Below are 25,340 nucleotides of genomic sequence, written 5' to 3' on the forward strand. Positions count from 1 at the left end.
TGTTCAAGAGGTTCAGAAAAATTATGATTGCTTCAAATATTTGGGATAAATATGACCAGTTTAACTGTTAAAGATTTAAGTCAACTCTTGTAAAGAACTTGTTTTTGTTAACTAATTACCATTCCATATTCGTTCAACTAAATTAAGCCCTAGCATTTCTTCTAAGTATGTGCATACAATCATCATTATCATTTAACGTCCGTTTTCCATGCTAGCATGGGTTGGATGGTTCGATTGGGGTCTGGGAAGCCAGGAGGCTGCACCAGGCTCCAGTTTGATCTGGCGGTGTTTCTACAGCTGGATGCCATTCCTAACGCCAGAGAGTAGTGGTTGCTTTTAACGTGCCACCGGCACGGGGGCCAGTCAGGTGGTACTGGCAACAGCCACACTCGAAAACGGTGCTTTTTACAGGCCACCTGCACAGGAGCCAGTCCAGTGGCACACATGTTGTGAAAGCAAATGGTGGAGTGGTTAGGGTGTTTGACTCTGGATCATAATGTCATGAGATCAATTCCTTCTTGGACTGGATGGCACATTGTTAAGGCACTTCATTCCACATTATCCCCCCACCCCCGACTACTCGGCTGTAAATGAGTGCCAGCCAAGTGATGGTGCTTTTCTCCCCCCCCCCCAGCTGTCATATCTTGGATGTGCCACTGGATCTTAATTGCTAGTAGGGATCATTTTGCAACCATAACATACAACCAAGGGAACCATCCAACCCATGCCAGCATGAAAGCGGACGTTAAACGATGATGATGATGATGATTGGCTCCTGAGCCTCATTTTATGTTTTATCCCAGGGTCCCAGTACGATATCTTAATTCTGACAGGAGTGACATAATATTTTTACACTATACCATATCTCTCAGAAAGCCCATAGGAAAGAATTTAAAAAGGGACCTGCTGGTGGGTTGGGAGGGACTCGCTAACATACCACCAGAAAGAGAAAAAACTCAGTTTACATTGTCTCAGCTTGAAAAACTCAGTTTTGTAATGAAAAGTTTTTACCCTTCAAGGACTTTGAGCCTTGAAATCTTGTACCTTCATCAGGAGTTTTGTACCATGTTTTGTTTTTTTTGAGGCTCAAGACTTTTCATACACCCCTCATATATATATATATATACATACACACATCTATAACACATGTAATGCCAGTAGGTATAATGAGGTTGATGAAATAGGTACCAGTGAAATCCTTGGGCCAATTGGTTTGACTAACCCCTCCCCTCAAAATTGCTGACCTTGTGCTTTAATTAGAGACAATTATTAAGTTTGGCAGAAATGGTTGTCAGATTAAATACCTTGTGGTATTTACTCCCTTTGTCCCTTTTCTTGTGTCCAACTTTGAATCGTTCTAGGTTGAGAAAGTAATTGGAAATAATTACAAACGCGAGTCAAAGGTCAATTCAATTAAATCTAATTGTAATTTAAAGACCTGTGGCTTGGTGCCAAAGTCAAATTGCTATTATTAACACACAAGCAGAAATGGTCGACTGTTTTGCTAAATTATTGAGTTAGGGTGTTTTATATTTGGATTTTTAAGCTCTCTGGGCCCTCTTTTTAGGGTTCATAAAATACCACTCATACACTGGGGCCAACTAAGTCAACTTTATTCCTTTGTAAATTTGCAGCTTTTTGACTCTGTTTACAGTGGTTCTGACATTAATGGCGTGAAATCATTAATTGGGCAATCATCATAATTGTCATTATTTTACTGCTCCCTTTTCCATGCTTGCAAGGGCCTGACAGAACTGAGTCAGAATTTCTATGACTGAAGGCGGTGAGCTGGCAGAAACATTAGCACACCAGGCGAAATGCTAAGTGGTATTTCGTCTATCTTTATGTTCTCAGTTCAAATTCCGCCAAGGTCAACTTTACCTTTCATCCTTTTGGGGTTGAGAAATTAAGTACCAGTTGCATATTGGGGTCAATGTAAACAACTGACACCCTCCCCCAAAATTTCGGGTCTTGTGCCTAGAATAGAAAAGAATTTATAAGACTGGGTGCTCTTCTTGTTGCCAAGCTTCACCTGTTTCCAAGCAAAGTAAGATTTTCCCATGGTTGGACCATGTTTTTCCTGGATGATTGGAAACAAAAGACGCTGCTTGTATATGTAGTTTTATATATATATATATATATATAATCGAATCGAATCGTATCAAATCAAATCGAACCAAATCAAAATAGATGAACATCAATGGAATTTGTATCCTTGTGGTACCAGTGCCGGTGGCACATAAGAAAACCATCCGAACGTGACCGTAGCCAGTACCGCAATGACTGGCCTCCGTGCTGAGGGCACGTAACAAACACCATCCGAGCGTGGCCGTCCGCCAGCCTCGTCTAGCACCTGTGTCGGTGACACATAAGAAAACACCATCCGAGCGTGGCCGTCTGCCAGCCTCGTCTGGCACCTGTGTCGGTGGCACATAAAAAACACCATCCGAGCGTGGCCGTCTGCCAGCCTCGTCTGCACCTGTGTCGGTGGCACATAAAAAAAACACCATCCGAGCGTGGCCGTCTGCCAGCCTCGTCTGGCACCTGTGTCGGTGGCACATAAAAAACACCATCCGAGCGTGGCCGTCTGCCAGCCTCGTCTGGCACCTGTGTCGGTGGCACATAAAATCACCCACTACACTCTCGGAGTGGTTGGCGTTAGGAAGGGCATCCAGCTGTAGAAACACTGCCACATCTGACTGGCCTGGTGCAGCCTTCGGGCTTCCCAGACCCCAGTTGAACCGTCCAACCCATGCTAGCATGGAAAGCGGACGTTAAACGATGATGATGATGATGATGATGATATATACATACATATCGTTGTGTCTACGGAGAGTCATTATGTCAATATTATTAATACGTGCACTGGTTCAAATTTCACTGTTTTGTAATTAGTCTATTGGTTGAATATCCAACTAACTGATTGATTGTTTATTAAATTTGGTTAAATAGTTAATCGTTTGTTTTGCTTTCGTTTTTCAAAGATCTTTCATTGCTTCTTGCAACTTCTTCAATGACTTTCGTCATGGAGCTTTGACAAAACAAATGACTCACTGCTGAAACCAAATAAAAAAAAAAAGAAAAAATTGATTTAGTTAGTTGGAAATGTCACCAATTGACTAATTGATAAAGGAGTGGAATTGAACCAGTGTCTCTGTTAATAACACTGGCATAATGACTCTCTCCCCCCCAGATGCAACAAAATTTGTTTCAACGCACAAATTCACATAAAGAATCATGCAAACCAGATACAAAGATGAAGTGTGTGTGCATGCATGCGCGCACGCACGCACACACACCTCCCCTGGAAAGAAGTGTGGGTTGGTGGCAGGAAGGTCACCCAGCTATAGGAAACCTGCCCTTATCTGACAAATTCCTAGAAAAATAATTGTTCTTCTTAACCCGCCCCTCTCTAATTTTATGTTAATTAACTAATTATAATTCAAAGAAAAATTGAGTTCATTAGTCAATAGACTGCATCAACAGCAAAAACAAAACAAAAAAAAACTCAGTTAATAACATTGGTTGAACAAGTTAGGTTTACATTGAAAATGTTATTTTAGTATTTGAAATACAACTTGGAAGAATTCTTTAAAAAGAACTTAAAGTTGCTGCCATTTGCTGGCAATGTTTTATATATACACTAGCAGTATCGCCCGGCGTTGCTCGGGTTTGTAAGGGAAATAACTATATAAGCATTTTTAGTGAGTTATAGCAAAAAATGCATTAAAAATGGAATAAAAAATGATGGTAAATTTTTTTTTAAATCGTAGACTCATCGTAGACGCTTTCTTAGCCATTTCTGTTTTGGTGTCAAGCCATGAAGTCGTTGTTCTAAAAGAACGCTGGTCTCCTTGACAACGCATTACGACGTTGATTTCCTTAAAATCCCTTCCCCACAGCTTCACGAGGGAGGGAAGAAGGGGAGAAGCAAACACAGGTGCAGGTGTTTGAGCGTGGACGCCAACTCCGCCGCCATCGACACACGAAAAATTGTGCATTAAAATGGAATAAAAAATGATGTTAAGTTATTTTTAAAATCGTAGACTCATTGTAGACGCGCGCTAAGAGCCAGACGGGCTCGATATGAATCACGACTATAAGATACCCGAATTTGGTTAAACTGCACCGCAAAATGTGGGAGTAGTTAGGAATCTAAATTGAAGGGGACAGACACTCACACAACTACAGTTTTATATATATATATATATATATATATATAATATTTCTTAATCTCTCTAAAGGAGACTATGGCAGAGGTATTGGATATTAATAGTTATCGCTAAGCTAACATGGCAGTCCATAAATATAGGACGAATGCTGCTGCTGATTAGCTCCAAGAGGCCGTCGCCTCTAGCTAGCTATGTGACACACAAACCTTAACCTGGTTGTGTGTCACATAGCTAGCTAGAGTCCTATTTTTCTGGACTGCCATGTTAGCTTGGCAATAACTATTAATATATATATGTGTCTGTGTGCAGGAGTGGCTGTGTGGTAAATAGCTTGCTTACCAACCACATGGTTCTGGGTTCAGTCCCACTGCATGGCACTTTGGGCGTCTTCTACTACAGCCTCGGGCCAACCAAAGCCTTGTGAGTGGATTTGGTAGATGGAAACTGAAAGAAGCCCGTCGTATATATATATATATATATGTTTGTGTGTCTCTGTTTGTCCCTCCAACATCACTTGACAACCGATGCTGGTGTGTTTACATCCCCGTAACTAGCAGTTCAGCAAAAGAGACTGATAGAATAAGTACTAGGCTTACAAAGAATAAGTCCTGGGGTCGATTTGCTCGACTAAGGACGGTGCTCCAGCATGGCCACAGTCAAATGACTGAAACAACTAAAAAAAATAAAATAAAATATAAAGAAAAATATCTAATTCTTACACTAAAATTCTTCTGTTTTGAAAATTAATTTCATGGAATCCCAAAAATGGTAAACTTATTTTACCATTATTGCTCTTTTATTCAGTCAAAAGTTTTCCTTACAAATGGTTGGTTATAAAACAACCAAAAAGCCCAAGAGTATAATTTTTTTTTTTTTTTTCTCAGACGATGATGACAACCTGGGAAAGCCTCAATTACAACTTGGATTTGCTTGCTTTTTGGTGGATCAGAAGACTGGAGATCATCTTGTGGTGAGTTTTTGGTTTTTGTTTTTATGAAGCCAGTCTTAAAAATCTAGTTTAGTTCTTTAGCATTCTGATCACTCTGTCAAATGTTAAGTTTATAGATTCACATTTTTTTTTGTTTCTTATTAAGCATGCATTATTTAAAAACTTCACAATCTCAATGATCTCATCATTATCATCATTTCACATCTGTTTTCCATGCTGGCATGGGTTGGAGGGGTTGGCTCCAGTTTGTTCTGGCAAGGTTTCTATGGCTGGATACCCTCTTTAATATCAACCAATATACAGAGTGTACTGGCTGCTTTTAATGTGGCACCAGCATCCATGGGGTCACCAGGATGATATAGGTGTGACAGACTGAGTCTAATCAGTTTGAATATAAGGGGCCGAATATATATTTCTTTACTACCCACAAGGGGCTAAACATAGAGGGGACAAACAAGGACAGACAAAGGGATTAAGTCGATTACATCGACCCCAGTGCGAAACTGGTACTTTATTTATCGACCCCGAAAGGATGAAAGGCAAAGTCGACCTCGGCGGAATTTGAACTCAGAATGTAACGACAGATGAAATACCGCTAAGCATTTCGCCCGGTGCGCTAATGTTTCTGCCAGCTCGCCGCCTATATAAGGGTCTGAATATAGGTTAATATGTTTTAATTCTGTGTCCTGTCAATATGTAATTGATGTGAAAATATCTCAGATGTTTATATTTAATTTGCAGCATTAATTTTTGTTGTATCAAATATTTTTTTTATCTCTCTGTTCTCTTCAGTGCTTTTGATATCAACCTGCCTAAATCTACCTCAGCTTCTATCATGCAAAGCTTCCTGTTTTAACCCTTTTGGTACCAGTTCGCCTGAAACCACCCTTGCTTCTATGTTACAAATTCCTTGCTTTCAAGAGATCTAAATTAAAATCCTTCCATCTAAATTCTTTGTTAATTTATATTCTAAACACCAGCTAAATGATAATTGATGTATTTTAATAAATTCATTATTTCACAATTAGAACCAAAGCAAATATAACAAAAGTGATAAAGCATTCATTTTCAAATTAAAGTCCATCTTCATAACTTTATGCTCCAAACACCGGATTAATAATGAAATTTGGTTATTTCTGTAAATATTGATTCCTGTTTGAAGCAAATTGAAATCTGGACAGTGTGTGATGGATTAGGGGTTTAGGGAGAAAAGACGTAGAAAATAATTTTGATGAAATGTTGTAAATTGCTCAGACTGTCATGGCAAGAGTTTGTGATTTTTCCCTTTCTGTTACAATCACCCCTAAGCCATGATCACTGCTGCTTCTCATTCTGTAATAAAGTTGGTCAGTCATCAGAGTTGTAGGGTTATGAGGTCCTTTCAGTCAGGTCCTCAATGTGGTTACTTGTCTAGTGCTGGTGTCATGAAAAAAAAGAAGCAACAACCAGTCCGCTTACCTGTAAACTGATCAATGTTAGGAAGGGCATCCAGCCACTGAAACCAGATCAAAAATTAAATTTGAGATGAGGTCCCCTGGTTTATCTTAGTGAGCAGTATCCCTCACATACAGCTGTCACCATGGTGACTCATCCAACTCATGCCAGCATGGAAAGAGGCTGAAAAATGCTGATGCTGATAGGAATGCATTTTCTCTTACAACTCCATCATCCTATGAGGCAGAATCAGTCCATTGATGCAGAAGAGGATGTTTCCTTTTTTTTTTTTCTTACTATGAAATAAATTCATTGTTTTTTTCATGTAACAAATTTTTTCTTTTAGAAAAATGTAAAGCAAGTATAGTAAAAAAAAATAACAAACAATATATGTGTATGTGTATGTGTGTGTATTGCAAGAAATAAGGCTTTTCTTGCAATATAGTTGCTTTCACACCCTCAGTCATAACCCTAATTTTTCCTTTATGGTCTTATATTGTGTCTACCTGTTTGTCATCATCACCATCATCATCATCATTTAACGTCCATTGTCCATGCTGGCATGGGTTGATGATGATGGTTTGACTGGGCTGGCACACTGGGTGGTTGCACCAGGCTCCAGTCTGATTTGGCAGTTTTCTACAGCTGGATGCCCTATATTATATTTCTAACTCTCCTCTATATCACTACCTTCAACTAACTTTTTTTAACCATGTAATAAATACTACATTCCCCCACCTCACGTCATGGATGCTTCTCCTTCCCCCTTTTTCTCTCTCTTTCTCTGTTACTCTTTGCTTTACCTTTTTTTCTCTTTTTCTTTTTCCCTCAATCTTCACTTTTACCTTCAACTAATCATGTGAGGGCATTAAAGATGGGCAAATAAGTAATGGAGGAACAAGCAGAATAATTATTATCATATATATATATATATATATATATATAAAAAAGATGGAGGTGGAAATAGCACAGAAGTATGTCTAAGACATTTCAATTTAAGAGGGGCTTTAATAAAAATAATTTTTAAAAATTATTATATAAAGAAAATATTACTGGTTTTGATGTATTTCATCTTATCAAATGTCAGTAAAAATTTATAAAAATTTGAAGTAAAGACAGTTTATCTTCTGTCTGGGGTCAAGAACATGTCTGGAGATTTTTCATTGAAGTCTTCTTTAAATATAGTTTAGTTTGGAGTCCAAGGTGTTAGAGCGTGAGTGAAGGGGTGTCTGTTGTGTAAAAGAAATCTCTGTGTGTTCCTGCCAAGGGAGAGGCTAAAAAGTATTTATTGAATGGGTTTTATATATATATATATATATATATATATATATATAAAATCAAAGCAAAAAATGGAACAAACAACATTCTTCCCGAGCGTCAAACTAATACACCTGTTTGTTGTTCCCTCACCTGTCTTGTTTTCAGTAAATTTGAACAAATATATGAAGGAAGTGTACTTTGGTTCAAAATAATCAATTTTTAAGCTGTTAATTAGCATTTATGACCAGAAGCATTCCAGCTATGACCATCCTGTCTTTGTCCTTGGCACAGTCCATATAGAACACACAGTGTGCCCTTCTTTTTTCAGAGATATTTTACTACTCTATAGTTTGACCTAAAAATGTTGCAAAATCTGTCCCATTCAAGTCTTTGTTGTCAGCTTTGACAACTTGCTGCTGCTGCTGCTGCTGCTGCTCTTTTCACAAGTTGCTGTCATTTGGTTTATTTTACCACAATGGCTTCTCTTGCTCTTCAGAATTAAATTCCTCTTATCTCTCCAATTGTGTTTATGAGGTTACTTCTTTTTTTTATATATTGTTTATGGTTGTGAGGTTAAGTTTCCTTCCCAACAGGTGCAGGCGGCATGGCTGTGCGGTAATAAGCTTTCTTCACAACCACGTGGTTCTGGGTTCAGTCCCATTGCATGACACCTTGGGCAACTGTCTTCTACTATAGCCTCAGGCCAACCAAAGCCTTGTGAGTGGATTTGGTAGACAGAAACTGAAAGAAGACTGTTGTGTGTTTGTGTGTGTGTGTATATATATATATATATAAATTAACAGAGTGAGATAAAAACTCGAAGTCTGTAAATAGTTTTCAGAACATTTATAAAGAGGTCTTACAGCTGTTTCTGGGATATTTTATATATTCCTTCATCAGAGACGGTGCGAGAAAATGTTTCAGTGATAGTTATTATAGAGAAGATATGAAATACAGAGTGAAGTGGAGGAATGAAAACAGATGTGTGATACGTAAGGATATTGTATCTGCAGTTCCATTATTTAAGCAGAATGGTGTATATATAAGTTTCCTGTACCTTGTAAGAAGCACCATTGAAGCATGGTCAAGACAAAGAGACACAAGCACACACCCACACATGCATATGTAATAGGCTTCTTTCAGTTTCCACTTACCAAATCTACTCAAGGCTTTGGTGGGCCTGGGCAGTTGAAGACACTTGTGCAAGGTGCCACACAGTGGGACTGAACCTGAAACCATATGGTTGGGAAGCAAATTTCTTAATCAGACAACCACAATTGTTCCTTTTACACACACACACATTTATATAGGTTGAGTAAACTGTAAATGAAGAATTAGTAATTTACTGGTGTCGTTAACAAAAGACTTATTTATTCATTGATAATTTATTTGTAGTTTCCTGCTAACCGATCCCTATTCTTCTCCCTTGACCCTAAATTCTCCTAGATACTCCCATGGTGTATATAGCCTTATCCTAAAAGAATGTTTCTGACCCCAGCCCAGCTTGTACTGATGTTTTTGTCCCTAATCTGCAAATAATTCACTTTGAGAAATCATTGTTTTATGTAAATTATAGATCCAGCAATTCCTTGATGGTTCCCTCCATTGGTCCCTGACAGGATATGACCGTTACAACAGCACAACTACAAAAGCATTGGTCACCACAGTTGTTTGTTCTCCCTGACCTTCTAAACTAATTTCCAGGCCTACAAAATCTCATCTGGTCAATCCCACTTGTGTATTATTATCATCATAGCTTCATGCATTAACATAACTTTTCATTTTAATACCTCATAACTCTTGCCATGACTCATCTTACAAAGACATTCAAAGGTTAGCATTTGTTTGTTCCTTACTCTACCCTTTAGCTTCTCAACAATGGAACTCTTTACAAAGACCTAGTTGTGTTACAGGCAAAAACATGAGAAAATGTATCCATAAAAATATCAACGACAATTATTATTATTATTTATAAGCAGCAGTAGTAGCAGCAGCAGCAGCTGCAGTCGTAGTAGTAGTAGTAGTAGTAGTAGTAAACTTTCAAATAGCCTTTGATGACACAGTTCAGCTACTTTTTCAAGTATTATTTGAAAAAGGCAATGAAAAAGGCCACAAAGCACCATCCGTTTGTGGCCGTTGCCAGCCTCGCCTGGCCCCCGTGCCGGTGGCACATAAAAAGCACCATCCATTCGTGGCCGTTGCCAGCCTCGCCTGGCCCCCGTGCCGGTGGCACATAAAAAGCACCATCCATTCGTGGCCGTTGCCAGCCTCGCCTGGCCCCCGTGCCGGTGGCACATAAAAAGCACCATCTGTTCGTGGCCGTTGCCAGCCTCGCCTGGCCCCCGTGCCGGTGGCACATAAAAAGCACCATCCGTTCGTGGCCGTTGCCAGCCTCGCCTGGACCCCGTGCCGGTGGCACATAAAAAGCACCATCCGTTCATGGCCGTTGCCAGCCTCGCCTGGCCCCCGTGCCGGTGGCACATAAAAAGCACCATCCGATCGTGGCCGTTTTCCAGACTCCTCTGGCACGTAAAAAGCACTCACTACATGAATGCTTATTAAAGAATCTAAAGACCTCCTCCCCCTGTATAATTTCACCAGACAATCTGAAGAGCCCTTCCTTTGATAGTATGAACAGCCAGACCTTTATGATTGGCACAAACCATAGCACTAATAATAATGGTTGCAGAATGATGTCTGTCTTTTATTTTTTGTCTTTTGAGAACCAATTTGGAAATCTTGTTTCCTCTCCATCTGATGTTATAATGAGTATTGAGTGATCCAAGGACACGATGACCAAGAAAGGCACAAGTGTGCCACCTTATGCGACTCGGTACTTTTTGGTTATCTCACCCCCGTTAAAAAAATTGGGTTATCTCCCCACGTTTTATGAGAAATATCAGGACTTTTGGTTATCTCCCTCAACTAAAGACAATTGTTTAACCCTCTATAAAAAAAACCCCCCCCAAAAATGAAACAATGAAACCTCGTATTGAATCTAATATTTTTATAACAAATCATACACAACTGAAAAAAAAATGAGTAAACATGAAAACTGAAAAACTTAAACATCTTATTGAATCTACTCTTTTTCAGTCATTTGACTGCGACCATGCTGGAGCATTGCCTTTAGTCAAGCAAATTGACCCCAGGGCTTATTCTTTGTAAGCCTAGTACTTATTCTATCGGTCTCTTTTGCCGAACCGCTTAAGTTACGGGGACGTAAACACACCAGCATCGGTTGTCAAGCGATGTTGGGGGGACAAACACACACACACAAACATATACACACACATACATACATATACATATATGTATACATATATGCGACGGGCTTTTTAGTTTCCGTCTACCAAATCCACTCACAAAGCTTTGGTCAGCCCGAGGCTATAATAGAAGACACTTGCCCAAGGTGCCACACAGTGGGACTGAACCCGGAACCATGTGGTTGGTAAGCAAGCTACTTACCACACAGCCACAACAAATCATACCATTCCTGTTGAGGGGGGCCAAAAATCAACAATGTGTTGAAGTATTGAATCAAAAGGATCTAAACCTTTTTAATCCAATCTCTTGTCACCACATAAACTCAATTTTCTAGTGGGGAGATAACTCAATTTTGTAATGGCAATTTTTTAATGGGGGTGAGATAACCAAAAAGTACCGGCTACTCTTGCCAGGATGTCTAAGTAATCTGTTTCACAATCCAGTGATTAAAAAGATGATTATACAATTGTTCAGGTTGATGTGTAAACAGTTTGTAAAATTGAGATAAATACTTTGTATGGTACAATGTTCTGACTGTGCTGCTTTGGGGAGACCATTTATGAATGGGTTACATTTCAGAAACTTTAAAATATTGTAAAACTATACTACTTTCTGCCTTGCTATATTAGCTGGAGCTTTTTGTGTTAAACTTGGCACACACACAAACACACACACATACATGCATCATCATCATCATCATCATCGTTTAGCGTCCGCTTTCCATGCTAGCATGGGTTGGACGGGTCAACTGGGGTCTGTGAAGCTGGAAGGCTTCGTCAGGCCCAGTCAGATCTGGCAGTGTTTCTACGACTGGATGCCCTTCCTAACGCCAACCACTCCGCGAGTGTAGTGGGTGTTTTTTACGTGCCACCTGCACAGGTGCCAGACAGAGCTGGCGAACAGCCACGAACGGATGGTGCTTTTACGTGTCACCGGCACGGGGCCAGGCGATGCTGGCAACGGACACGAACGGATGGTGCTTTTACGTGCCACCGACACGGGGCCAGACAGAGCTGGCATCGGCCACGAATGGACGGTGCTTTTACGTGTCACCGGCACGGGGGCCAGCCGAGGCTGGCAACGGACGCGAACGGATGGTGCTTTTACGTGCCACCGACACGGTTGCCAGACAGGGCTGGCAAACGGCCACGAGCGGACGGTGCTTTTATGCATATACATACATACACATGCTAACTGTTCCTCGAGCATTGCACATTAAATGGAAGACCAAAAATGTTCTCAGTCAAAGTAATTTGTGAGAGTAGAGCATGATATCCCATTAGATAGTACTATCCTGTTTTTATTGGAAAATTGAATTCTCTGTAAAAAATTGAATTTGAAGAATTTAGAATATGTTTGTTAGAAAAATTAGTGGAGAGTTGAAAGAAGATGGTGAAGGTGGTGACCGATGAGAATGAATTGTATAACTATAGTTTGGTACCTCTGACCTTGATTGGCTTCTTAAAAAGTAGATTCAAGTGAAATTTTGCTGAGAAACTATTTGAAGAGTGTATATTGCAATTGTTTAAAATTTTAAAAAAATGTTTTTTGAAATTGTTGTTCTCCCTACTCTACAAATTATTTTCTATAATTCTTTAAAATGTTTTTTCATTTTCAAGAATATAAATTGGCTTCCAATGAACTAATCAATGGTTCTCTATAATTATTGGATGATGTTTGAAAGAAAAAAAAAAAAAAATTTTCTCCAAGTAAAATGAAGCAGTTCCCAGCTGATATGCCCTTCTGATACCAATCCACCTGAGACCATCCCTGGTTCTGCAATACAAGCTTTTTGTTTTAAAGCGATCTAAATGAAACCATTCCATCAATATTCCATGTTCATTTATGTTCCAAACACCAGTTTATTAATGACAGAATTATTTTACCAAATTTAATCATTAATCTCAAAATGAATTGAAACAAAGGCAGCGTTCTTCAACAGAAAATGGTAACAAAAAGAGTTAAGTAGGAAATTAGAAATACTCAGTTAATAAATGTTTTTTTTTTTATATTTGGCTGGCAGAATTGTTAGTGTTTTAACAAATGCTTTATTAAATTTGTTGTGACTCTTCACATTCTGAGTTCAAATCCCACCAAGGTCAGCTTTGCCTTTCGTCATTTTGGAGGTCTTCATCATCATCATTTAACATCCGTTTTCCATGCTGACATGGGTTGGACAGTTTGACTGAAAACTGGTAAACCAGGGAGTTGCACCAGGTTCCGATCTGATTTGGCAAGGTTTCTACAACTGGATGCCCTTCCTAATGTCAACCACTCTGAAGGTGTAGTGGGTGGTTTTTGCATGCTACTGGCATGGGTGCCATTGACCTGATACCAGCATTGGCCATGACAATCGTCTCACTTGACTTGACAGATCAACACAAGCACAATATATCACCATAGCCCTTGGTCACCCATCACTGTCTCCATGAGGGCCAATGCTTGAATGGTGCTTTTTAGGTGCCACCAGCATGGATGCCAGTCAGATGGCGCTGGCATTGGCCACATGTGAATCAGGAACTAGGGTTAATGTGATCAAGTAACTCACTTCTTTAAAACCTCCGACCTTGTGTCAATATTTGAAATCCAAATTTTGTTAAGAGGAGGAGCGTATCCTGTGTGACATGTGGATGAAATAAATGTGGTTGATGTTCAGTTTGAACTTCTGTTGGAAAATTGTGGGTTGGTATGGAGATTCCAGGAAGTTCAACTCCAAGAGATGGAGGCATTGAGTGAGAGTATGACCTGTGAGTTGAGAAGAGCAGAAGCTGTTTATAGGAAAAAGAAGGGAAAGCAGTGTCTGTGTGAGTGAGCGGTTGTAGTACGGGATGTAGCGTGGTTGTGAATGAGCCATAGTGGCAGCATCAGAGATGTATCAGAAATATTTCAATAAGGGATCCGCTTGAGGATCCCTTATTGGGCTCAGCAGCTGAAGTATTTTGCAGTCTTGGATAACACTGTAAGTGCTTGGTTTGCAGCTTTGGTAATTGTGTGTGTGTGTGTGTGTCAGAAGACACCAAAAGTAGGATTGAATCTGAAACTCTATGTTTGGGAAGCAAACTTCTTAACCACGCAGCCATTCCTGTATCCATCTAACCAAATTGTTGCCATTTATTGGGCACTGAACCTTCAACTGTTTCAATTTGGAAGATGTATAGAACTTGGTAAACTGACAATTAATAAATCTCATCAGGGTTTCCCAAGTTTATATTTACTGAGCCATTCCCATTTCTTTCCTCTCCCTCCTCCTCACACTTCCATCTTTGTTCCATTCTCTACATTCCTCTTTACATTCTCTACATTCCTCTCTAAACATCCACCTCTAAACATTTCTCACTCTCCTCTCCCAATCTTATGAACTCATCCACCCGCCCTCCCCATTCCACTCTCCACAGTCTTCCTTGTATTTTGAGCTGACACTTTGACACCTTGTCACCACCACCTTTTTTCCAGCCACTCCTGTCCACCCTTATATAATGTAGAAGGGCAGTAACCACATGTCTCCTATGACCTGTCAAACAAAGATGAAATCATAGTCGTAGCCAATGCTGGTGTCACACAACTGGTATCTGTGCCAGTGGCACATAAAAAGCACCTTTCAAGCATTGGACCTTATGGAGGCCCCCGACACCGAAGCCAGTGGCTCGTAAAAGCACCCATTTCACTCTCGGATTGGTTGGCGTTAGGAAGGGCATTCAGCCATAGAAACCATGCCAAATCAGACTGGAGCCTGGTGCAGCCTTCCAGTGTGCTAGCCCTGATCAAACCATCCAACCCATGCCAGCATGGACAACACGCATTGAATGATGATGATGATGATGATGATGATGTGCTTGTCCCTCTGTTATACTTTGGCCTCTCAGCACCTGGCATAAAGTCATTCTCCTCTCTACTACAACTCCATTCTGTGAATCTGATATGTCTTGGTTACAGTTCTGAATTGAAAGGATGGACTGAATAGGAAGTTAACAGAGCAAAAACCATTCTTTTATTAAAAGTTTTGCCAAACAATTATCGTATATTCAAAACATTTTACACTTTGGAAGAAGGCCTGTCATACGACACCAAAATAAACCAAATTTCTTATTTTATGCTGGTTCTGGAGTTAAGATTGTCACAAACTATACAAATTCCTCCACAAACTTTGTTGCAGTTTCCATGTCTACTTTAAGATATTTACCCATGTATTATTTACCAAAATTCCATGTTTCCTCATGTACAAACAACCTTGTTATTAGTCACACTGTTTTATAGTTTAGTTCTCTTTTGGAGAACTCTGTCTTGCTCTTGGAAATGTTCATACCTTTGATGTCTCTTAACTTAAACTACTCTACAAGAGTACTCTTGGAACCTTTCAATGTTTTCCAAGCCTTCAAACTTTTTTGATTTTCATTTTCAGGAAAATCTGAAAATCTTTCTTGAAGCTGGTCACAGTTGACGATCCAGTGCCACAGTTTAGGCAAAGACTTACCTAACATTTTTCTCTAATTTCTTCAATTCCATATTTTCAAGTATAGATAATGATTTATGCTTATTAGCACTGGTACCAATATTTGTACCATCTTAATCTCTTGGATGGCATCTTGAAGGGCTAAATATCAGAAATGGGCAGGACTGCATCACCAAAAAGACATTTTACTGTTGACAAAATTTAGTATTACCAACAGAAGAAGGGCTCCGTTGGTGGCCGATCAACAAAGCACTGGCTACAAATTTAAAATGTGCCAGACAATGGCGTACCAAATAGCAGAGGTTTGGTCTTTGTCTGCCTTTTGCCATAAATTATTAGTTAAAACACGGCTGAGACTATTGAAAGACCAATGGCTTTCATGATATCTGAAACCGACTCCACCTCGATGTTTCTGTTTCGTTGTTTTATACTCTTCCACCTCACAGTGTTGAATGGCGAAACTATTTTAGATGTCTTTTTTTTTTTCTATGAGAATTGTTAGCCTAATTATGTCTGGGCAATTATTAATAATTGCTGTATAAAGTAAGGCATTTTTAATGATACTGAGAATTCTTAATGAAGTGAATAAGAATAGAGATAATTAACCTAGTTTTTTTGTTTCTTATTTGAAAAGATTCATTAGTTTGTAAGGTCTAGTTGCATAATAATAATAATAATAATAATAATAATAATAATTCTTTCTGTTCATTGAGATTAAATGAAACATTTAATATAGAAACATTGCATGTAAAAAAAAGAGATTAATTTTGTATTGTTTCATTACTTTTGCTTTTCCTGCCATCTCTTACCTCTCTCTCTCTCTCTCTCTCCCTCTCTCTCTCTCTCCCTCTCGTTCTTCACATTCCTTTGCTACGTTTACCCACCCATACTTTCTGATCTTCTGCCCCTACTTTCTCTCTCTCTCCTATTCACCTTTTTGTACCTTGGAAGTATCCTCTGACTCTTCCTCTCCACCACTTTTACTTCCTCTTCTAGCTCCATCTCAGTTACTCCCACCCACCCTTAGATAAAACGTGTGGTAGCCTTGTATTTCTTCCGTAGCAGCAAAACCATTTCTTACCCCTCTATGATGCTTTAACTTCTCAACACACAACACAATGCCATCCTCTTCCCTGAAGGGGGGGGGTGCTGTTTTGTCTTGCAAATTATATTGTGACCTCACTAATGCTGGTGCCACAAGAAAAGTACTCAGTCCACTTTGTAAAATGGTTAGAGTTAGTTTTCACATCTGGATGCCCTTTTCTATGTCAGAAGTATATCGGAGGCACCAAAGGTCTGTGTTGGATGCACCAAACTCTGCACAGAGCATGGAAGATGGACATTAAATGACGATGAGTGTTTCAAAGAGACAAAAAAAATTGATTCTGAGCGGCTTAGGGAGAGAATTTTTCCAGTGTACACACACACACACACTCTCTCTCTCTCTCTCTTTCTTTCTCTCTCCCCCCCCCTCTCTCTCCATTTGTAAGGATTTTGGCTGACACATTTTAGTTCTCCTTCTCATTATCATTGTTTTACATCTTTTTTGTCTGTAATCGATCATCATCATCATCGTTTAGCGTCCGCTTTCCATGCTAGCATGGGTTGGACGGTTCAACTGGGGTCTGGGAAGCCAGGGGCAGCACCAGGCTCCAGTCTGATCTGGCAGTGTTTCTACGGCTGGATGCCCTTCCTTATGCCAACCACTCCACGAGTGTAGTGGGTGCTTTTTACGTGCCAGATGAGGCTGGCAAACGGCCACGATCGGATGGTGCTTTTTATGTGCCACCGGCACGGGGGCCAGGCAAGGCTGGCAACGGCCATGATTGGATGGTGCTTTTTATGTGCCACCGGCATGGAGGCCGGTTGGGGTGGCGCTGGCAATAGCCACGTTCGGATGGTTCTCTTACATGCCACCGGCAGTGGTATCACAGCTACAATTTCCATTGATGTTGATCGATTTTGATTTTGATTTGGATATTTAATATAAAGTTTATAACTCAGAGAATATTGTTTACTAGATATATATTGGCATTAATAAAATAATAATAGTGATCATTAATGAATTGTTATTATTATTATCATCATCATTATTAACTGTTAATATTTGATAAGGTAAAGATAATAATGAATTATTTTGATAAGGTTAACAATTTGGCACAAATGTTAAAGAATGAATTTAACAGTTTAAGAGTCTTAAGTTATTCCTGTCAATATTCTTTTAAATTCCATCCAAGTCAACATTCCTTTGCCCCCCCCCTTGTACCTCATTGAAAATATTCCAAGTAAAATAATCTACCGAGTAGATTACTTATATCTTGTTTATAAAAATCGGCCTTGTCCACCTCATCAAAAGGAATCAATAATTTCTAATTAGAGAGTAACACTTGTGGGGGTGGGGGTGGGGGGTGAAGTCTTATTAATATTTCTGATATTTACTTTGCAGTGTTTCATTCTCCGGAATTGAAGTCTTTTGCTGGTTCAGTGGATATTTCAAACCTCTTTCTCATTTACAAAGTTATAATGCCATCATGTTTCAAAATCAAGTCCACACTGGAGCAGTTCCTTGTTATTTTACAGTAAAACTTATTGTTTTTAATAACTGAATGAATGGGAAAGACAAATTCATGCCTTTCTCAAGGACATTAGTGAAATTGACCCTTTTGGTATCAATCCACCTCTGACAAAACCTGGTTCAGTGATGCACACTTCTCATTTTGAAGGGATTTTTTCTCATTTTGAAGGGATATCAATTAAAACCATCCTCAAAATTCCATTTTAATTTATGCTTGAAACAGCAATGATAAAATTATCTCGCTAAATTTATCATTAGCTTCAAAATTTTGTTGGCATTTTGAACTCTATCGGCCCCTGAACTGGATGTCTTTGCACAGTTCCAAAGGTTCTATTCCGTCCTGTTTAGAGTGAGAACCAATAACTTCGAATTCAAAGGCCTATGGCTATTCAATATCTTGCCAAAAACATCTGAGAGATCTGCATGAAATAGGAGTGGATGTTTTCAAGAAACAACTTCAGTTGCTGTTGTCCAAGGTTGCTGGTGAAGCTACGTAAGGGCGAGAAACCCAAAAGAGTTTAGCAATCTCTAACTGCCACTTTTGCCAAAAGCCAATCCCAAAAGAATGGCCATTGAAAATGTAATAAACACTGATGGTGCTTCAGCATGGCCACAGCTTTTGGGCTGAAGTGTATGAGAGAATAAAGGAATAAACAAAGCAGTGCATTTCAGCAGAAATATGGGAACAAAAGGGTTAATGTGATTTCAACCCTGAAGCAGACCAGGTGCAGATTCCATCGTCTATGACCTTACCATCTCTCTCCATACTTGACATATATATATATATATATGTTGGCCCTTATTTTATCCAGGATATCTCTTATTTATCTAGTGAATACCTAGAATAACTGCATGGCCAGCTATTTCCAACCATTTCCTTCCTCTTTTAGACTGGTCTGATGTTTGGTTAGAAGAAGAAAAAAAAATCTTATCTCAGTTATTCTATCGTCTCACTGCGACCCCCTTCTGAATATGTTTTAAGCCCAACGTAATTTGATTGATTTTAAATATCTTCGTTTAGAGTTCATGAAAAGTTGAATATTTTTGACAGTAAAAAGTTAATTATCAATTTCTACAAGCCAATTAGTTTGTAATGAATTCCTTTCCTGACCAATTCACATCAGTGACCCAAATTCATTCCATTTATTCTGTAGGGTTTCTTTTATGCAAATTTCAGGGATTTAATCAAAGTTGGGTGTCCAGCACCATAGAATCAAGCTTTTAATTCTTGCTGTTGGTCCATGCTTCCACCACTAAACCGAACTCTGTGATTTCTAGCTTTTCTCATTATTAAATAAATCATGTTCCATTGTTTCGTCTTCAATTCCATCAATTTCCTTTGGTGCTAAAAAAATCTATTTTTATTTGCATAATTAAAAATGAACTAAGTGAAGTAACTCACAGGACTGATAGCACAAATTTGGATAATTTAAATTAATGCGATCTTGTGATCTTTGTGTGCAGGTAAGAGATAACTATGGACATGTTCCAGTCTTATGGACCTCACCAGCACAGTACAATCTAATCAAGTCTGTTGATTAAATGACATATTTTTACATTTAGGGAAAGAGTTGCAAAAAACATTTTGTCCTGTTTAGCATGAAAGAAAATATTGGCTAATGGTATGAATGGGGAATAAATAGGTTAAAGAGTGATCTATTGACTAAAGGGTGGGACTAATTCTTAATTTCTTGAAACTGTCTCTCCTTTTCTTTCTTATTAATTATTCTTACTAACCTTCTCTCTCTTTGCACTCCGTCGGTTATGATGATGAGGGTTCTGGTTGATCCGAATCAATGGAACAGCCTGCTCGTGAAATCAACGTGTAAGTGGCTGAGCACTCCACAGACACGTGCACCCTTAACGTAGGTCTCAGGGATATTCAGCGTGACACAGAGAGTGACAAGGCCGGCCCCTTGAAATACAGGTACAACAGAAAGAGGAAGTAAGAGTGAGAGAAAGTTGTGGTGAAAGAGTACAGCAGGGATCACCACCATCCCCTGCCGGAGCCTCGTGGAGCTTTTAGGTGTTTTCGCTCAATAAACACTCACAACGCCCGGTCTGGGAATCGAAACTGCGAGTCCGCTGCCCTAACCACTGGGCCATTGCGCCTCCACTGTTATCATCTAACCTTATAGGTTCTATAAAGAGAGAAATTCCAATCATTTATCAAATCCCAACAACACTTAGTGCACCCCCCCTAACCTGCTGCCCAAATTTATACTTTTGGTCTGTATTTTTCTTTTACTTTCAGCACATTTTACTTTTAATTATGCAAATTATTTAATTATGCAAATTATACTGGCTAAAAATTATCTGTAACAGTTTTTTTTTTCACATGTAAAATATTTATATCAACAAATCAGCAAGCTTGGTTTGAGAAGACTATGCTGACGAGGGCTAATGAATTGGAACCTGTTCATAGTTGTCTCCCTTGCCTGCACACAAACATTGGACTTGCTTTCCTTCAAGCATTTCTTAATTACTGAAAATTATCTCCCCCTATCTTTGATTGTTGTTAACAATTGCCACCAGGTTTCTTTCTTTTGATGACTTTTTTTGTGTCTGACGTTCAGTATGCTACTTTTTAACTGATTATTTTTCCTATTCATTTACTTTCTATCTTTATTATCCACATCGATGTCATGCTTTCACTTCCTCTATTTTCTCTGGTAATCTCCTTTTGGATATGACCAGTTCTCTGGCATTCCCTCTGAACAGGTTAACTCAGTTTGATACTCAGATCTGTCTTTTAACTTCTCTGTGAATTCTTAAAAAAAATTGTTTGTACTTCGTTTTTAAAGAATGTTCTTAAAACTTCATAATTCCCTCTCACCAGTCTTTGACACCTTATTTCTTGTGTTATATATTCCATGTCTGCTTTGGTTGGAATTAAATTTTATAGAAATCATAACAGCTTCTATGGTATTTCAATTTTTAGACATACACCTTAAAACTTCATGCTCATTTACGGATTGCAGTGGCTGGTAATCTAATGTTCATGAGTTCAAATCTTGCTGTTGCCATTGTGACTCTTGAATCTACAAAAGTGAAAGCAAATGTTTCTTGCATTTCATGGTCAACTTTTGAGAAGAAGAAGAAACATTTATGTACACAAAATTATATATAAGCACTTGTGTACATTATCCCCTCTACTATAGGCACAAGGCCTGGATTTTGTGGGGAGGGGGACAGCTGATCACATCGACCCCAGTACTCAACTGGTATTTAATTTATTAACCCCGAAAGGTTGAAGGGCAAAGTTGACCTTGGCGGAATTTGAACTCAGAAAGTAGCAGTAGAAGAAATAGTATTTCATCCAGCTCGCTGCCTTAACACTTGTATGCATTAAATTACATACTGTGAATGTGCTTAGCTTAGTGGTTAAGGTATTTGGCTCCCGATTGTAAGGTTGTGGGTTCAATTCCCCCGTGACATGTTTTGTCCCTTGAGCAAGACATTTTATTTCACATTGCTCCAGTCTGTTCAGTTGGCAAAAAGGGAGCTGTATCTGTAATTCGAAGGGGCCAGCCTTGTCACAGTCTGTATCACACCAAATCTCTTTGGGAACTATGTTAAGGGTACACCTGTCTGTGGAGTGCTCAGCCACTTGCATGTTAATTTCGTGTGCAGGCTGTTCTGTTGAATGGACCAACTGGAAGCCTCCTTCTCATTGTAACCGACCGAGAGGCAGCACTTACGTTCAGCACTTATGTAAAGAATTTCTTGTTACGTTATATACGTTGGATATAAAAGTATTTATTTTATCCAATGAGTAACAGTAAATTATTGATACCAGCCACAAGGGAAAGAATATCGATAAAACATTTTAATTACTTAATCATCGTTTATTTCATCCCATGTGCTCCAGCATGGACAAAATGGATTCAAAAATATCAGAAGTCTCTCTTACCTGCAACATTTTGATAAAAACAAAGGAGAGATCATTTACTTTCAGTTCTGGACTTGAGTCAAAATAATTTTCCTTCAAGACATTCCAATAAATAGGACCATTTATTATTTATTCAGTTTTTAATGATATTTCAAATGATAATTACTCATAGCAAATATATTTATTATTTTTAGGAAACACGGAAGTTGAAGTTTTGGTATGTTGATGGTACTGAGTATCTTGACCAAGTTACACGGGCATATGACTTCTTTAAAGAACTCATAAGACCAGACGACTTTCCAAGAGGTAGGTTGGCATTTGCTTATATAATATTCAGCTGTTTGCAGAACGAGACATTCTGTCGGATCGTTCCATTGTTTGTAAGCTGATTTAAAAAAAAAAATTTCCATTTGTTGTCATTTTATTTAGGAATGTTCCCTGCTTTATAAAAATTACTTGATTTAATATACCTCCATGAAAATAAGCAGGAGCCACTCTGGAGTTGCTACTAAAAGAGAAAGATTGGTGGTGGGGAATAAGAAAAAATGGTGGTGGGGAATAAGAAAAAAAAACTATGCCAGGATTTTAAATTTCAAGTTTCTTTTTTTTTTCTTTAAAACTTGGAGATTCTTTCTTTTATTCTTTTACTTGTTTCAGTCATTTGACTGCGGCCATGCTGGAGCACCGTCTTTAGTCGAGCAAATCGACCCCGGGACTTATTCTTTTGTAAGCCCAGTACTTATTCTATCGGTTTCTTTTGCCGAACCGCTAAGTGACGGGGACGTAAACACACCAGCATCGGTTGTCAAGCGATGTTGGGGGGACAAACACACATACATATATATATACATATATATGACAGGCTTCTTTCAGTTTCCGTCTACCAAATCCACTCACAAGGCATTGGTCGGCCCGGGGCTATAGCAGAAGACACTTGTCCAAGATGCCACGCAGTGGGACTGAACCCGCAACCATGTGGTTGGTTAGTAAGCTACTTACCACACAGCCACTCCTGCGCCTTGTGATTAAATTGTGACTAAATACTAAATCCTTTTTGAAATTAAATATTTCAGGAAATAAAACTTTCTATAAAAAAATATTCCAATAGTTAGTTTGGTGATGGCAGTAAAATGTAGGGCAACAAGTTACTGATGAACCTCTAAGAATAGTTGAAACAGCTTCATCCTATTGGTCCCTGTTTTAGTGTCCACTCTGAGATTCTATATATTTAATGCGTTTATGTCTGTCTTATGTATCTAGTGAGCATATTATGTACTTTAAACAGAGTACTATTCCCATCTCAGTTGGAGAATCTTATCTTGCAAGCTAGTTGGTAACCTCACTGATGCTGGTGCCACATAAAATACACTCAGTCCACTCTGAGTGGTGGTTGGCGTTGGGAAGGGCATTCAGCTGCAGAAACCATGCCAAGACAGACTGGAATCTGGTGCAGTTCTCTGGTTTGCCAGCTTCTGTTGAACTGTCCAACCCATTCCAGCATGGGAAATGAGTGTTAAATAGTGATGATGATGATGAGCAACGATAAACCGGTTTCGTTATGTCTCCTGTAGTAAACTTTAGTGTGAAATTACAGATTTGATCCATTGTGGAAGAGTTAAAGTAGTGACCAGAATCTAGAGTTCAAAGTTGCACTGAGTGTATTATTGTGCATTTATTTAGTGATGATACTCTCATCTATTTTGGCATTGCTGAAGAGGTTTCATAACACTAAAACCTGCACAGAGTGATATCCCTTTCTTTCTAAAACAAATTCAAAGTAAAATTAATCAGTGACTAATAGTATGCTTTTCTAAGGTGGCAAGCCAACAGAATTGTTACCTGTGCCAGGCAAAATGCTTTGTAGCATTTTGTCATTCTTTATATTCTGAGTTCAAATTCCGCCAAGGTCAACGTTACCTTTCATCCTTTCAGGGGTTAATAAAATAAGTATCAGTTAAACACTGGGGGTTGATGCAACTGACTTGACCCCTCCCTGAAATTGCTGGCCTTCTGCCAAAATTTGACACCAATATTATTCTTTTCTCACCTCCATAAATATCTCTTGGTTAATGGAGTCAATACTCTCCACATGAAATCCAGGCACTCAGGCGATTGTTAATTAAATGTAATTAAGAAATAATAAATATTTTGATAAAGGGATCGTGGTTTTAAACATAATTACTTCAGTGTAAACATATTTAATGAAATGATCGATAATTAGTCTTGTGTGTCGTGGTTGTTGCTGGTGCCACACAAATGGCACCCATGAATCGTAGTCATAGTTGCTGACGGTGCCATATGAATGGCACCTACCTGTGAATTGTAGTTGTGGTTGTTGCTGGTGTCATGTAAACATTACCCGTGTTGGTGGCACGTAAGAGCACCCATTACACTCTTGGCATGGTTAGTGTTAGGAAGGGTATCCATCTGCAAAAACCAGACCAAATCAGACTGGAACCTGGTGCAGCTCTCCAGGGCATCAGCTCCAGTCTAACCCATACCAGCATGGAGAGCGGACATTAAATGGTGATTAGAAATAATTAGGCTGTGCAAAAACAACTTTAACTTAATGACAGATAATGTTTTAAATCCTTTGAGCAAATATGGAAGATGATGGCCCTGGACTAAAACTGAAATTATGTCTGGAGCAGTCTCCCTCACTTAGCAAAATGATCGGTCATTAGGTAAGAATGTGAATGTGTGGTTAAGAAATTTGCTTCCCAACCACATGGTTTCAGGTTCAGTTCCACTGCAGGGCATCTTAACTAAGTATCCTCTACTATAGCCTTGGGCTGCCCCAGGCTTGGAGTGGATTTGATTGAGGGAAACCAAGAAGAAGCATGTGTGTGTGTGTGTGTCTGTGTGTGCTTATCTTACATGTCTTTTCCTTTGTTGCTGATGAACTCCAAATCAAACCTGATTTAGTAGACTTATGATGAAAGACATGCCAACTATGACCATCCTGTCTTTGTAGATAACATCGTCTAGTATGTCTTTTGCTTTAAAAAGGAAATAACAGTATGGTGAGGGAGATTTAGCTATTGTTTCTAGTAGGTCCAGCAACCAACCTACAAGAAAAGCCTCTATGGCAGAAACTTGTAGAGGCTTCATCATTTCTCCCTCTCAGTTGTTTATTTGAAACCTGAGATTGTTCACCAGCCAATATGGTTGAAGGGCATTACTTGATGGGATCTTTCCGCAGACCGGGTCCCACATTAATGATGAAGTGAGGTGGAAAAGATATGTCAAGTGAGATTAATCCAGGCATTTGTAGACAAAATCTCCCTCTGAAGGTGTTTAAAATCTCAAAATGACATACAGGGGAAATAATTCCAATAAGA

General features: G+C 39.0%; 1 protein-coding gene across 50 annotated transcripts in view; it reads left to right on the forward strand.

Annotated features, from left to right (window-relative positions):
- LOC115212809 overlaps positions 1-25,340 on the forward strand; it is a 178,149-nt gene that overhangs the window by 67,136 nt on the left and 85,673 nt on the right. For all 50 annotated transcript variants that reach the window (XM_029781522.2, XM_036503558.1, XM_036503556.1 and 47 more), the window contains 2 exons: positions 5,057-5,142; positions 22,194-22,305. In XM_029781522.2, the coding sequence (XP_029637382.1) occupies positions 5,057-5,142; positions 22,194-22,305 (198 nt within the window). The remainder of the gene's footprint in view (positions 1-5,056; positions 5,143-22,193; positions 22,306-25,340) is intronic.

The sequence above is a fragment of the Octopus sinensis genome, linkage group LG6 (assembly GCF_006345805.1).
Source record: "Octopus sinensis linkage group LG6, ASM634580v1, whole genome shotgun sequence".
Taxonomy (NCBI): Eukaryota; Metazoa; Mollusca; class Cephalopoda; order Octopoda; family Octopodidae; genus Octopus; species Octopus sinensis.